Here is a 14,014-nt window from a genome sequence, read left to right on the forward strand (position 1 = left end):
GTCTGAATAGGGAAACTTTTAACAATTCAAGTACACTTATTAATATTTAACGGAAAGGAGATGTTTTGCTAGTGAGAATCACAGGCAGTCTTTTATAAACTTGGTTCTTCATCTGGCTAAAGTTGGGCACACAATTTTACAAGTTCTCAAATAAAGAAAATTAGGCTTAGTCCTTTAAGCATTTTGATGTCAACAAACTGATAGTATAAATATGGAAATTGAAAAATAAACTTCAGGTAAAAATTAACTACAATGTCACATCAGAAATGCTTTTTTGAAAAGTTATTTTTTCCCAACCTTTTAGTTTTTAAATGCTTTAGCCTACAAAAAAGTTGAAAGAATTATATAATGAAGACTTCACATATATTGCTAATTATCATTTTGTCATAATTGTAATCTCTCTTTCTCTCTTCCTACACACACACAGAGAGAGAGAGAGAGAGAGAGAGAGAGAGAGAGAGAGAGATAAGTGCTTTATATATGGTTTACTTTTGCTATTGCTAAGCCATTTGAAATAAGTAACTTTTAGACAGTATGACAATTTATCATTGGGTAATTCAGCATTCATGTTCTAAAAATAAATTCTCCTGTACAACCCCAGTAACATAATCCATAAGGAAACTGATTTAATATTTCTTACAATTTAGAGCACACATTAAATATTCTGACTTATCTCTAAAATGCCCTTTAAAATTGTTTTTTTTGTTGTTGTTTGTTTATTTGTTTTCTTTGTTATATTTTACAGTTCGGATATAATTGGGGTAGATCTATGAATAGGAGGGAATCCAGTTTTATATTACATATAATCTTCTTTTGTACCTTTAATTGCCCAAATCTTCAGAATACTGCATTTCTGTCTAACACAAATGGCTAATTAAAGAGGAACACAAATAATTCTTCCATGAGACAAATCTTCATTGAGAATTTTTTATGTGCTATGCAGTGATCTAGACTTGAAAGCATAATGGTGAGTGAGCCAGACAGAGAAGTTTTTGTCCTCATGAAACTTTGGCTTAGATGAAATGAAGAGGCAGCAGGAGGAGGGAGGAAGGGCACGGCAAGGAAAGGAAAGGAAAAGAAGGAAAGAAATGTGAAGAAAGAAAGAAGGAAGAGAGAAGAAATAGATAGGGAAGAAGAGTGGGAGGGGAATGGAGGGGGCAGAGCATTAACAAGGATGGTGGAATGTGATGGACATCAGTACATGTATGAAAACATGAGTTGGTGTGAACATACTTTATATAAAAACAGAAGTATGAAAAATTGTTTTATATGTGTAATAAGAATTGTGATGCATTCTGCTGTCAAGTATTTAAAAAATAAAACCAATAAAAGAAAAAAGGAAAGAAAGAGATGGATATAGAAATAGACATATGAAAATATATAAAATCTATTCCAACAATAAGTATTGTGAATGAATGGAGTAGGATAAAATGACACAATACATTTTTGCATTCTGCTCTTACTTAGCAGGTTGAGAAAGTATCTCTTTGAAAAAGTGCTATTGATGGAAAAAATGTCATTTGAAGTAGGAAAGTCCTCCTGGTAGAGGGAACAGCCAGTAAAAGGGTGCTGAGGCACACACATACTTGTGCAATGTGCTAAGAAAGGCATTATTTTTAGATGAAGTAATCCCTTGGCAGGTCCGGTAGCAGATATTCATTACCTGAAGTTTATACCATGATGTAGCTTTCTCCAGAGATCAGAGAAGTCTTCCAATAGGACCCTTGTATTCTAGAGCAACGGCCACTAAGAAGGAAGCTGGCAGTATTCTACAGCATTACTGTCAACTTCAGGTGTTGTATAGCTCCCCACAAGACAGATAGAAAGAAAAAGTTGCAACATGGCAACGTAAGAAATAAGCAAATATCACTCACTACACAGAAGAGTTACTTCCTCAAAAATTTCATTTCCCAATCATTTATTTTTCCTTCTCTTATCCAGCAATGAGGCAGATAATCTTCCAAGGGATGAATATTAGAATCAGAGAATGGAAATTTACTAGGAAGAAAGATCAAATTCATGGGAGATTAAATTTCACCAGGATGAAAGGAAATGGAGAAGACAGAGCATGATCCCAGAAAGTCCAGAGAAGCCCCTGTGTTTGCTGGGTAGTATGGTCAAGAGAATGGTAAATACATAGAACTCAGTTTAAAGATGGAATTCTAGCCTTAAAAGCACAGATAAGAAGAATAACAAATTATTTTATAGGCATTCAAATCCAAAAATGGAAACTAGACTAAGAATCAAGGATTTCAGCAAGGAGACAGGAACATGTGGCATTATATCACAGTTCTGCCCTGTTCTCTTCCTCTGCATTCAAGGTGAAGCCCATCTCTAGTTTCAGTTGTCTTACCCAATGACAATTTCAAGGCTTAATAACAAATAGATTTCACTTACTTTTGGCTACACTGCTTACTAACTGTGGAATATGTGTCTGATCACATGACTCCATAGACTTAGTTCCCTGCGCCTACCTCCACATGTCACTTATGAGTGTACAACACCTTAGAGACAGTACTTCTAAGGTGTTAGTATGCTTGCCCAAGGTTGCCATGTGAGCCTCACACTTATTTCTACATTCTATTTTCTCTTTTACCCTGTAAATTTCAACACATATTCAATCCAATTTAAATATCATTATACTATGTGAGTATTATAACCTACACTTCCCACTTTTCTTAAAAACATTTTTGAATAGGAAAAAAGGAATAATTTATATTTTATAAATATGAAATTTTCTGAATTCAGAAAGAATCATGTCAGAATTGAATGACATACTTTTGTTACAGGTTATGGGAAAGAACATTTTGAAGTTATTTCTAGAATAATATTTTTAGTTACTTCAGACTCCAATACTAGAAAAAAAATATTTAAAGATCTTCCTGCCTGATCTGGGGAGGAATTGCATAAAAAAAAATGTTCAAAACCAAAAGAATGATAGCAGTCGATGTGGTGGTAGAAAGAACCCTCGCTGCTAGTCCTGATCAGCTTCACTGTGAACTTGGCAGGATGAGTTATGCCCAGTGTGAATTTGGCAAACCACCTAGTCCTCTTAATGTGTTTTCTCATTAGTAAAATATCAGTTTAAATCTAGCAAACACCACAGGCTGATGACCAAGCACCAAAATCTAGTTGGAAGATATATTTGGTATATCTTTACTATTTTTCTCCACAATTTTTATTGGTGCATTATAGTTGTAAGTTGTACATAATGATGGGATTTGTGGCTACATGTTCGTACATGCACAAAATATAGGGATATGATTTGGCCAATATCACTCCCAAGCAAGTCCTTTCTATTTTAAAAATTTTGAGAGCCAACATCTTTCTTTTTTTCTCTTTATGTGCATGTGTTTAAATATATATATTTTGGCAATAGGCATTGCGGGCCACTTGGGCTGCCACAGTGGTTATGGATGCAGAGGGTGTCCACGCTGACAGACATGGTCTTGGCTGGATCAGGTTGAACTGTTTCCGGCCCAAGCTGTATTTGTACAGCTTGTCGATCATCTTCTTGGTGATTCTCCTGGGCCCTGGGCCCGTGAGCATGCAGATCTCCTCGGTGTCCGGGTAGTAGCAGTACAGCGCCCTGAGCTGGCAGCCTGTGTCACGAAATAGGATGAAGCAGTGATTGGCGTCACACTTCTCCAGCTCCTCCAATATGGAGTTCTTGTGAGGCTCCTTCACCTTCCCGGCAGTGGGAGATGGCCTTGTGGATGATGGGCTTGTTGGACTTTCTACTGGGCTCCTTGAAGAGCTTGGGACCTGTGTACTCCGCCACCTAGGCCAGGGAGGAAGCTGCCAAAGCCGTTTCCCAGTCCTGGTCTGTTCTCCTGCTTGGGTTGACGGCAGAGTCCTCGCCAATGAAATCCTGTTCCACTTCTTCTATGTCTCCCATATCAGAGTCAGAATCTGGCTTCAGGCAGCCCAGGGCTCCTTATAGGGGGTGCCAGAGCTTCTTGGGCCAACACATAACTTCCCCTCTGTGTCACCATCAGCCCTGACTAGGTGAAGGAAAAAGCCATTGGCAGACTGTCACTGAGACAAGGGATCCAATCTGCCAATGGCCAGAGTCCCCCCACCCAGCCCCCACCATGCTTCTGCAGACTGCAGCCCCACTCTGCAGGGTCAGTGCTGGCAGCAAGCTCTGAGGACGAATTCGGTGAAAGTGCTATTCAAATCACGATGGCGGGTCATCTTCTTCCGGGCAGCAGGTTGAGTGCCCTCCCTGGGCCTCCTGGGCACAATGCTCCAAGGTCTCCTTTCCCCTAATGGTAATGGTAATGGTCTGCTTCTTTTTGCTGGCCTCAGCACTGCTGGCAGCAGGGGCTCCAAGAAATATCTGTCAGGCTTATTCTCTAGGGCATCCACCTGCCTCTGGGGGACTGGATCAGTGTNTAAGAACTGTGCAAGTGGGGAACAGTGACACTTAAGCCTCATTAGGTTGACAATACCTATAGCTCTGGTCTCATGATTTTGATAAAACCTTTCAGACTGAATTGGAAGAAAGCCCAAAGGGCCCAGGTAGAAAAGTTTCACCCCCCAAGTTGGCAGGATATTTAAGTTTGGCTGAGTTGAAGAATCACTATTCAGGGAATGTAGGGTAACACCAGCCCACTCCACCTCCCAAAAATAGAACAACCTCTCAATTATCATCGCCTTCACCTCCAATCTGTAAAAGTCCTTGACCTAGGAATGTGGACATTTACAACTGCTCTTGGTCCCAGGGGGTTAGTACTACCAGTGAACAAAGATGATTCTCAGAAGGGATTCTGGAAGGATTTTGATTCCTATCTATTATAATTTATTCAGCATTCACTCTGAAAATTTAGCAGGATCTCACTTTATGCTAGACTGAGTACCTGTAGAACCTTTCCATTTAATGAGTGGCAGAATACAATAACCAAAAACTAGAGCCAAAGGAATGATTATTTTCAATGGAGGGAATGAAGTGATATTTTTGTGTGAGCTTGAAAGTAAAGGGTAACTTTAATAAGCACAGAAGTGGGGGGGCTTCCTGCACAGAATTGCTGGTTATCTCTAATGTCTACCAGGATCTCACTGCTTTGACAGTGCAGCCATGTGCTCAGAGCCACTGAGGAATCTGAAAGAGAGCTGTGTAGGTGGCCAGAATGTGCAGGTGTCTCAAATCAAGCCAGAACCACTTGATTTGAGACAACAAGTCACAGACAATAGCGCTGCTTTGAAGCTTTGAAGAGTAGTTGGTTTGCTGTTTCTTTTTAATTTCCCATTCACTTTCATCATGGTGATGAGCCACACACATAAAGATAATTCATGTGTGTAAAGAATCCGGGGGATTGATAAATGTTGGGAGCACATTCTGGTATTTTCTGTGGAAAGTGGTATGTGTTTTATTAATTATCTTTATTATTACGTGATAAGGAAATGAGCCACCTTGTTCATAGAGCAGATATTCAGCAATAATGCCTCCCTTGATAAGAGTTTTATTTTTCTTGAAGAAAGTTTCAGGATGTATTGCTGAGAAAGTTTTCAAATGTCACAGCCTTCCTTTTTATTTTATTTGTTGTGGTGTTACATATTGAACCAGGGCTTCAGGCATGCTAGGCAAGCACTCTACCACTGAACTACAGTCTAGCCCCATAGTCTTCCTTTGAAAGGAAGAGGTAGGAGCTAATTAACATGTTTATAGAAGTGTTAGGGAAGGGTAAGTTCAGTTTCAACTTCAGGGTGTATGCAGACAGAACCTTCCATAATTTTATTTATAATATATTTATCTAATATTCATCGAGTACCACCATGATGTCACATTTGTGCTTAGCATGTTAGAATGAATGGCTGGCTTCCACAGGACATTCAGGGGACTCTAGGCTTGGTTGAGCCTTGCTGGAGGGAAATGCGAAGGAGAGTGATGGAGCTTATGGGGATGACCTTGAGATAGCCCAGAGCAGATCTGAAGGTAGACTAAAAAAACAAAAACAAGTTTTTATTATGGGAAATTTCAAACAGGCATCAAAGTAGGCCAAACAGTATTTGAACTCTGTGTATACAACCTCAGTTTCAAAAATTATCAACACCTGAACAGTCTTTTATCTCTACTACCATTATAATTAATAATCCTTAAAAGCAATTATACACAATACATCAACATGGCTGTGTTCCTAAAACATCCTTTATTTATAAAAATAGGCAGCTGCCCTTCATAACCCTGAATTCAAAGACAGATAGTGTTAGGTTGTATGTTTAGGTGTGTGGTTCCTGTTCATTTTAGAGTTGACTGAAATAAGGTTGGAGGTTCACCCCTCACATTATTGATATCTGTTATTTCAGCACCATTTATTGAAAGACCACGGAATTACTTTGGCATCTCTGTCAGAAATCGGTTGACTGGGATCCAAAGTGGCAGAGTAGAGGAGATCCTGCTTCAAGCTGCTCTGTGCCTGAATCAGAGAAAGCTATCAGGTGGCTTCTCCTGCTCGGACGGGGTCTTGCCTTGAGGGAACACAACATCTCAGCTCATGTGACAGGACACCATCCAGCAGATTTTCGCAGAATCCACCAGAGCTGCGAACACCAAGCAGAACTCAGAGCCTCTCTGTTCAGGTGAGACTCCAGGCTTCTGTCCAAAAGCCTACAGTTTGAGCACAGGCGCGACTCTCAAGTGGGGGAGCAGAGACACCAACTCAGCACCTCAGTGGAGTGGCAGAACTCCAGAGGACGCTCTGCTCCCACGCAGGTCCCCAGACCACATTCTAGGCACAGCACGAGGACATCCCAGCTCCCCCCACCTCACCAGACACCCTGACTGGGGAAAGGACTGACTCCACCTTTCTCACCATCTTTGGTGGGTGTGGTTACCAGCCGGATCTGTGACTGAACAGGTACCTGGGTTCCAAATCCCCTCCCCCAGCTGTAATAACTCAGTATAGAAACTATCAGCACAAAATCAGCTCTCAGTTGAACAGGAGCACAGTGCCACCAGGACGCCGCCCACCTGGTGCAATCCTAAGGTGGAGGGCGTGAGGTCCCCCAGCTGAGACCTGATAAGCAAGAGAGGGGAGGGGGCTAAAACCCAGGATCAACTCAGAGAGACCAAGATTAGGGAAGCCCAGATAAGAGAGGAAGAGCTTTAGTCTTCTCACACTGGTTACCTACACCACCCTGCGGGCAGAGACCCAAGCTTGGAATAGACAACTCCACCTACTGAAAAAGAAGAGAAGAAAAGGGAACTCTGAGAGTATTTTGTTGGTTGTTTGTTTTGTTTTTTGTTTTCTTCTCTTCCATTTTATCCTCTTTCTTTCTCCTCTACCCCTCCTCCTCTGGTCCTCACAACCCCAACATATGTGAAACCAAGAACTTTGCATGAAATAGAACTGAGTGACCAGAATAATTTAATAAAAAGGAATTGCATAAGCCACCCCTCTTTTTTTATTTTTCTCTCTCTCTTTTTTCTCTTTTTTGCTTCCTTTTTATTTATCTTCCTCCCTCTCTTTCTCTTTCAACCTCCTAATTTTTACTATTTTTACTTCTTGTAATTTTCTAAACACATATATGTGTTTGTTTTTATGCATTCTACTGTCCTCCCACATACTTGTCTCCCCTAAATTACCTCCTGTCTATTCCCCTGCTACTAACCCTCTTGATTAGAGTTCTCCTCCAAATTTCCTAAGTTTTATTAATCCATTGCCCTCACATCTTTCACCCTTAACATAACGTCAGATACCTGACCTCCAGTTCTCTGTCCACCACCAGAAGACAGTGTACAACTTCTATGAAACTGCTGATTATATTTTAAATTATAATTGAATCCAACAATACTAGAGATTGAGACTAACTATAAATGTCTTAATAGCAGTAACTTACACATAGGTGATGTATTGTTGATATTGGGAACTGTCAACATTGTCCTTCCCCACAAAAAAGGGATCTTGGAATATACAAGAGCACTACAAATCTATAGGGTAAAAACAATAACACACCAGTCCCACAGAGCAGGAAACAAATACCAGCAACATGAAAAGACAAGGGAAGAAAATACCACAAACAATTGAAGACAATGCATCATTAGAAGAATTATCAGAAACAGCAGAAAAAATGACAGAGAAAGATTTCAGGATTTACATTATTCAGATGTTTTGGAATCTCAAAGAAGACATTAGACAACAAATACAGACAGTGAAAGATCACTTTGACAATGAGCTACATAAACAAATCCAAGAAGCAAAAGATGACCTCTACAGGGAGATTGAGGATGGATATATATATATATATATATATATATATCACAAAATCCTTGAAAAAAATAATGAGTCAAATTAAAAACACAAATGAGAGCATCGCCAGCAGAGTATACAACTTAGAAGATAGGACATCAGACCACAAAGACAAAGTATATCATCTTGAAAAGAATGTAGAATGCACAGCAAAAATGATAAGGAACCACAAGCAGAAAACCCAAGAAATATGGCATAGCATAAAAAGACCAAATTTAAGAGTCATTGGGATAGAGGAAGGCACAGAGGTTCAAACCAAAGGAATGAGCAATCTATTCAATGAAATAATATCAGAAATACTTCCAGACATGAAGGATGAAATGGAAATCCAAATCCAAGAAGCCTACAAGACAACGAATGTGCAAAATCACAACAGACCCACACCAAAACACATTATAATGAAAATTCTCAATATACAGAAATAGGAGAGAATTTTAAAAGCCGCAAGCACACAGAATCAGATTACTTATAGGGGTAAACCAATTAGGATAATGGCAGATTTTTCAACACATTCCCCGAGAGCTAGAAGATCCTGGAACAACATATTTCAAACCAGAAAGATAATGGGTTCCAACCAAGAATCTTGTATCCAGCCAAACTAAGCTTCAGATTTTAAGATGAAATAAAACTTTCCATGATAAACAAAAGTTAAAAGAATTTACAGCTAGAAAACCGACACTAAAACACATACTTGGCAAAATATTTCATGAAGAGGAAATGAAAAACAATGATAACTGGCAGAAGGAGGTGGTACACTAAAAGAAAAACTAATCAAAGAGGAAACCAAGTCACGTTAAGTAACAAAAATAAACAAATATGACTGGAAATACAAACCGTATCTCAATAGTCACCCTAAATGTTAATGGCTGAAACTCACCAATCAAGAGACATAGGCTCGCAGATTGGATTTTTAAAAAAGATCCAAGAATATAATGCCTACAGGATACTCATTTGATAGGAAAAGACATACACAGACTGAAGGTGAAAGGTTGGGAAAATCATACCTCTCACCTAGAGTGATGAAGCAAGCAGGGGTCTCCAAACTCATACCAAATAAAGTAGACTTCAACCAAAGCTAATCAAAAGGGATAAAGTTGGACATTACATACTGTTCAAAGGAACCATATACCAACAAGACGTAACAATCATAAATATATATGCCACAAACAATGGTGCAGCTATGTTCATCAAACTCTTCTCAAGTTCAAGAGTCAAATTGACCTCCCAGCACAATAAACTTGGGTGACTTTAACCAACCTCTCTCACCACTAGACAGATCTTCCAAACAAAAGTTAAATAAAGAAACTATAGAGTTCAATAACACAATATCTTAGACTTAACACAGACACAACATATCAAAATCTCTGGGACACTGTGAAAGCAGTACTAAGAGGAAAATTCATTGCATCGAGTTCATTCCTTAAAAGAAGAAAAAGTCAACAAATAAATGACCTCACACTACACCTCAAAGCCCTTGAAAAAGAAGAACAAATCAGCAGCAAAAGCAGTAGAAGGCAACAAATAATTAAAATCAGAGCTGAAATCAATGAAATCAAAACAAAAGAAACAATTGAAAAAACTGACAAAACTAAAAGTTGGTTCTTTGAAAAAAAAATAAAATTGACACACCCTTAGCCATGCTAACGAAGAGAAGGAGAGAGAGAACTCAAATTACTAGCATATGTGGTGAAAAAGGCAATAACACAACAGACCCTACAGAAATAAAGAAGATAATTAGACATTATTTTGAAACCTTATCCTCTAATAAAATAGAAGACAGTGAAGGCATTGATAAATTCCTTCAGTCATATGATCTGCCCAGATTGACTCAGGAAGATATACACAACTTAAACAGACCAATATCCAGTGAGGAAATAGAAGAAGCCATCAAAAGACTACTAATCAAGAAAAGCCCAAGAATGGATGGCTACACAGCTGAGTTCTACAAGATCTTTAAAGAAGAACTAATACCAACACTCTTCAATGTATTTCAGGAAATAGAAAAAAGAGAGAGTACTTCCAATCTCATTCTATGGGACCAATATCACCCTGATTCCAAAACCGGACAAAGACATTTCAAAGAAAGAAACCTTCAGACCAATATCTCTAATGAACATAGATGCAAAAATCTTCAGTAAAATTCTGGCAAATCCAATGCAAAAACATATCCTAAAGATTGTGCACCATGATCAAGTGGGATTGATCCCAGGGGTGTAAGGTTGTTTCATCAAACAGAAATCAATAAATGTAATTCATCATATCAATTGACTTACCGATAAGAATCATATGATCATCTTGATAGATACAGAAAAGCATTTGACAAAAGACAGCACCCCTTTATGTTCAAAACACTAGAAAAACTAGAGATAACTGAAACATATCTCAACATTATAAAGGCTATCTATGCTAAGCCTCAGGCCAATATCATTCCAAAGGGAGAACAATTGAAATCATTTCCTCTAAAGTCTGCAACAAATCAGGGATGCCCTCTCTAACAATTTCTATTCAACATAGTTCTTGAAACACTGGCCAGATCAACTAGACAGATGAAAGAAATTACAGGAATAAATATAGGAAAAGAAGAACTTAATCTAGCACTAATTGTTCATGATATGATTCTATAATTGGAAGACCAAAAAACGACACCAGAAAACTTCAAGAAATAGTAAATTAATTCAACAAAGTAGCAGGATATAAAGTCAACACCCATAAATCAAAAGCATTTATGTATATCAGTCACAAATCCTCTTAGCAGGAAATGAGGAAAACTCCCCATTCACAATATCCTGAAAAGAAATAAGATACTTGAGAATCAACAAAAGAGGTGAAATAACTATACAATGAAATCAACAGAACCCTAAAGAAAGAAATGAAAAGAAGACCTTAGAAGATGGAAAGATCTATCTTGCTTATGCATAGGCAGAATTAATATTATCAAAATGACCATATTACTAAAAGCATAATATAGGTTTAACACAATTCCCATCAAAATCCCAATGGCATTCCTCATTGAAATAGAAAAAAAGCAATCATGAAATTCATCTGGAAAAATAAGGGATCCAGAATAGCTAAAGCAATTCTAAGCATGAAGAACAAAGCAGGTGGTATCACTATACCAGACCTTAAACTATACTACAGAGCAATAGTAACAAAAACAGCATGGTATTGGCACCAAAACAGGCTGGTAAAGCAATGGTATAGAATAGAGGACACAGTGACTAACCTACAAAATTTCAATTACCTTACAGTAGACAAAGGAGTCAAAAGCATGCACTGGAGACAAGAGAGCATCTTTAACAAATGGTGCTAAGAAAACTGGAAATACATATGCAACAAAATAAAATTGAACCCCTATCTCACCATGCACAAAATTTAACTCAAAATAGATCAAGGACCTAGGAATTGAAACCAGAAACTCTGCATGTAATAGATGAAGAAGAAGGCCCTAATCTTCATCATGTGGGATTAGGCCCCAACTTCCTTAATATGACCCCTATAACACAAGAATTAAAAACAAGAATCAATAAATGGGATGGATTCAAACTAAAAACTTTGTTCTCAGCAAAAGAAACAATCTGCGAGGTGAACAGAGAGCCTACATCCTGGGAGCAAATTTTTACCTCTCACACATCAGATAGAGCACAAATCTCTAGGGTATATAAACAACTCAAGAACCTAAGCACCAAAAAAAGAACAAATAATCAATAAATGGGCCAAGGACCTGACCTGACACTTCTCAGAAGAGAATATAAAATCAATCAACAAATATATGAAAACATGCTCATCACCTCTAGCAAGCAGAGAAATGCAAATCAAAACTACTCTAAGATATCATCTTACTCCAGTCAGAATGGCAGCTATTATGAAGACAAAAACAAGTGTTGGCGAGGATGTGGGGAAAAAGGTACACTCATACATTGCTGGTAGGACTGCAAATTGGTGGAGCCAGTTGGGAAAGCAGTAAGGAGATTCCTTGGAAATCTGGGAATGGAACCACCATTTGATCCAGCTATTCCCCTTCTCTCACTTTACCCAAAGGACTTAAAAACAGCATACTACAGGGACACATCAATATTGATAGCAGCACAATTCACAGTTGCTAAACTGTGGAGCCAACCTAGATGTCCTTCAGTGGATGAATGGATAAAAAAAATGTGGCATTTATACAGAATGGAATACTACTCAGCATGATAAAAGAACAAAATCATGGATCTGCAGGGAAATGGATGGTGTTGGAGAAGATAATGCTAAATGAAGTCAGCCTTCCAGATTTTAGAGGGAATGCCTTCAATTTTTCTCCATTCAGAATGATGCTAGCCTGAGGCTTAGCATAGATAGCTTTTACAATGTTGAGGTAAGTTCCTGTTATCCCTAGTTTTTCTAATGTTTTGAAAATAAAGGGATGCTCTACTTTGTCAAATGATTTTTCTGCATCTATCGAGATGATCATATGGTTCTTATCTTTAAATCTATTGATGTGGTGAATAACATTTATTGATTTCCATATATATAACCATCCTTGCATCCCAGGGATGAATCCTACTTGATCATGTTGCACAATTTTTTTGATGTGTTTTTGTATCCGATTCGCCAGAATTTTATTGAGGATTTTTACATCTAGGTTCATTAGAGATATTGGTCTGTAGTTTTCTTTCTTTGAGGTGTATTTGTCTGGTTTCGGAATCAGGGTGATGTTGGTCTCATAGAATGAATTTGGAAGAGCTCCCTCTTTTTCTATTTCCTGAAATAACTTGAAAAGTATTGGTATTAATTCTTCTTTAAATTGAAGGCGTTCCCTCTAAAATCTGGAACAAGACAGGGATGCCCTCTATCACCACTTCTATTCAATATAGTTCTCGAAACACTGGCCAGAGCAATTAGACAGATGAAAGAAATTAAAGGCATAAAAATAGGAAAAGAAGAACTTAAATTATCACTATTTGCAGATGATATGATGCTATACCTAGAAGACCCAAAAGGGTCTACAAAGAAACTACGAGAGCTAATAAATGAATTCAGCAAAGTGGCAGGATATAAAATCAACACACATAAATCAAAGGCATTTCTGTATATCAGCGACAAAATTTCTGAAATGGAAATGAGGAAAAACACCCCATTCACAATATCCTCAAAAAAAAAAATACTTGGGAATCAACCTAACAAAAGAGGTGAAAGATTTATACAATGAAAACATAAGAACGCTAAAGAGAGAAATAGAAGAAGATCTTAGAAGATGGAAAAATATACCCTGTTCATGGATACGCAGAACTAACATCAACAACACGGCGATATTACCAAAAGTTCTCTATAGGTTTAATGCAATGCCAATCAAAATCCCAACGGCATTTCTTGTAGAAATAGATAAAGCAATCATGAAATTCATATGGAAAAATAAAAGACCCAGAATAGCATAAGCAACTCTAAGCAGGAAGTGTGAATCAGGCGGTATAGCGATACCAGATTTCAAACTATATTACAGAGCAATAGTAACAAAAACAGCATGGTACTGGTACCAAAACAGGCAGGTGGACCAATGGTACAGAATAGAGGACACAGAGACTAATCCACAAAGTTACAACTATCTTATATTTGAAAAAGGGGCTAAAAGCATGCAATGGAGGAAGGATAGCATCTTCAACAAATGGTGTTGGGAAAACTGGAAATCCATATGCAACAAAATGAAACTGAATCCCCTCCTCTCGCCATGCACAAAAGTTAACTCAAAATGGATCAAGGAGCTTGATATCAAATCAGAGACTCTG

General features: G+C 38.1%; 1 protein-coding gene across 1 annotated transcript in view; it reads left to right on the forward strand.

The window, feature by feature from the left end:
• Positions 1 to 5,080: 5,080 nt before the first annotated feature.
• Positions 5,081 to 14,014, forward strand: part of LOC107150661 (rho GTPase-activating protein 29-like) — a 21,947-nt gene continuing 13,013 nt past the window's right edge. The window contains 1 exon segment of the mRNA XM_015495797.2: positions 5,081 to 5,140. Within this exon segment, the coding sequence (XP_015351283.1) occupies positions 5,081 to 5,140 (60 nt within the window).

This window comes from Marmota marmota, unplaced genomic scaffold (assembly GCF_001458135.2).
Source record: "Marmota marmota marmota unplaced genomic scaffold, marMar, whole genome shotgun sequence".
NCBI lineage: Eukaryota > Metazoa > Chordata > Mammalia > Rodentia > Sciuridae > Marmota > Marmota marmota.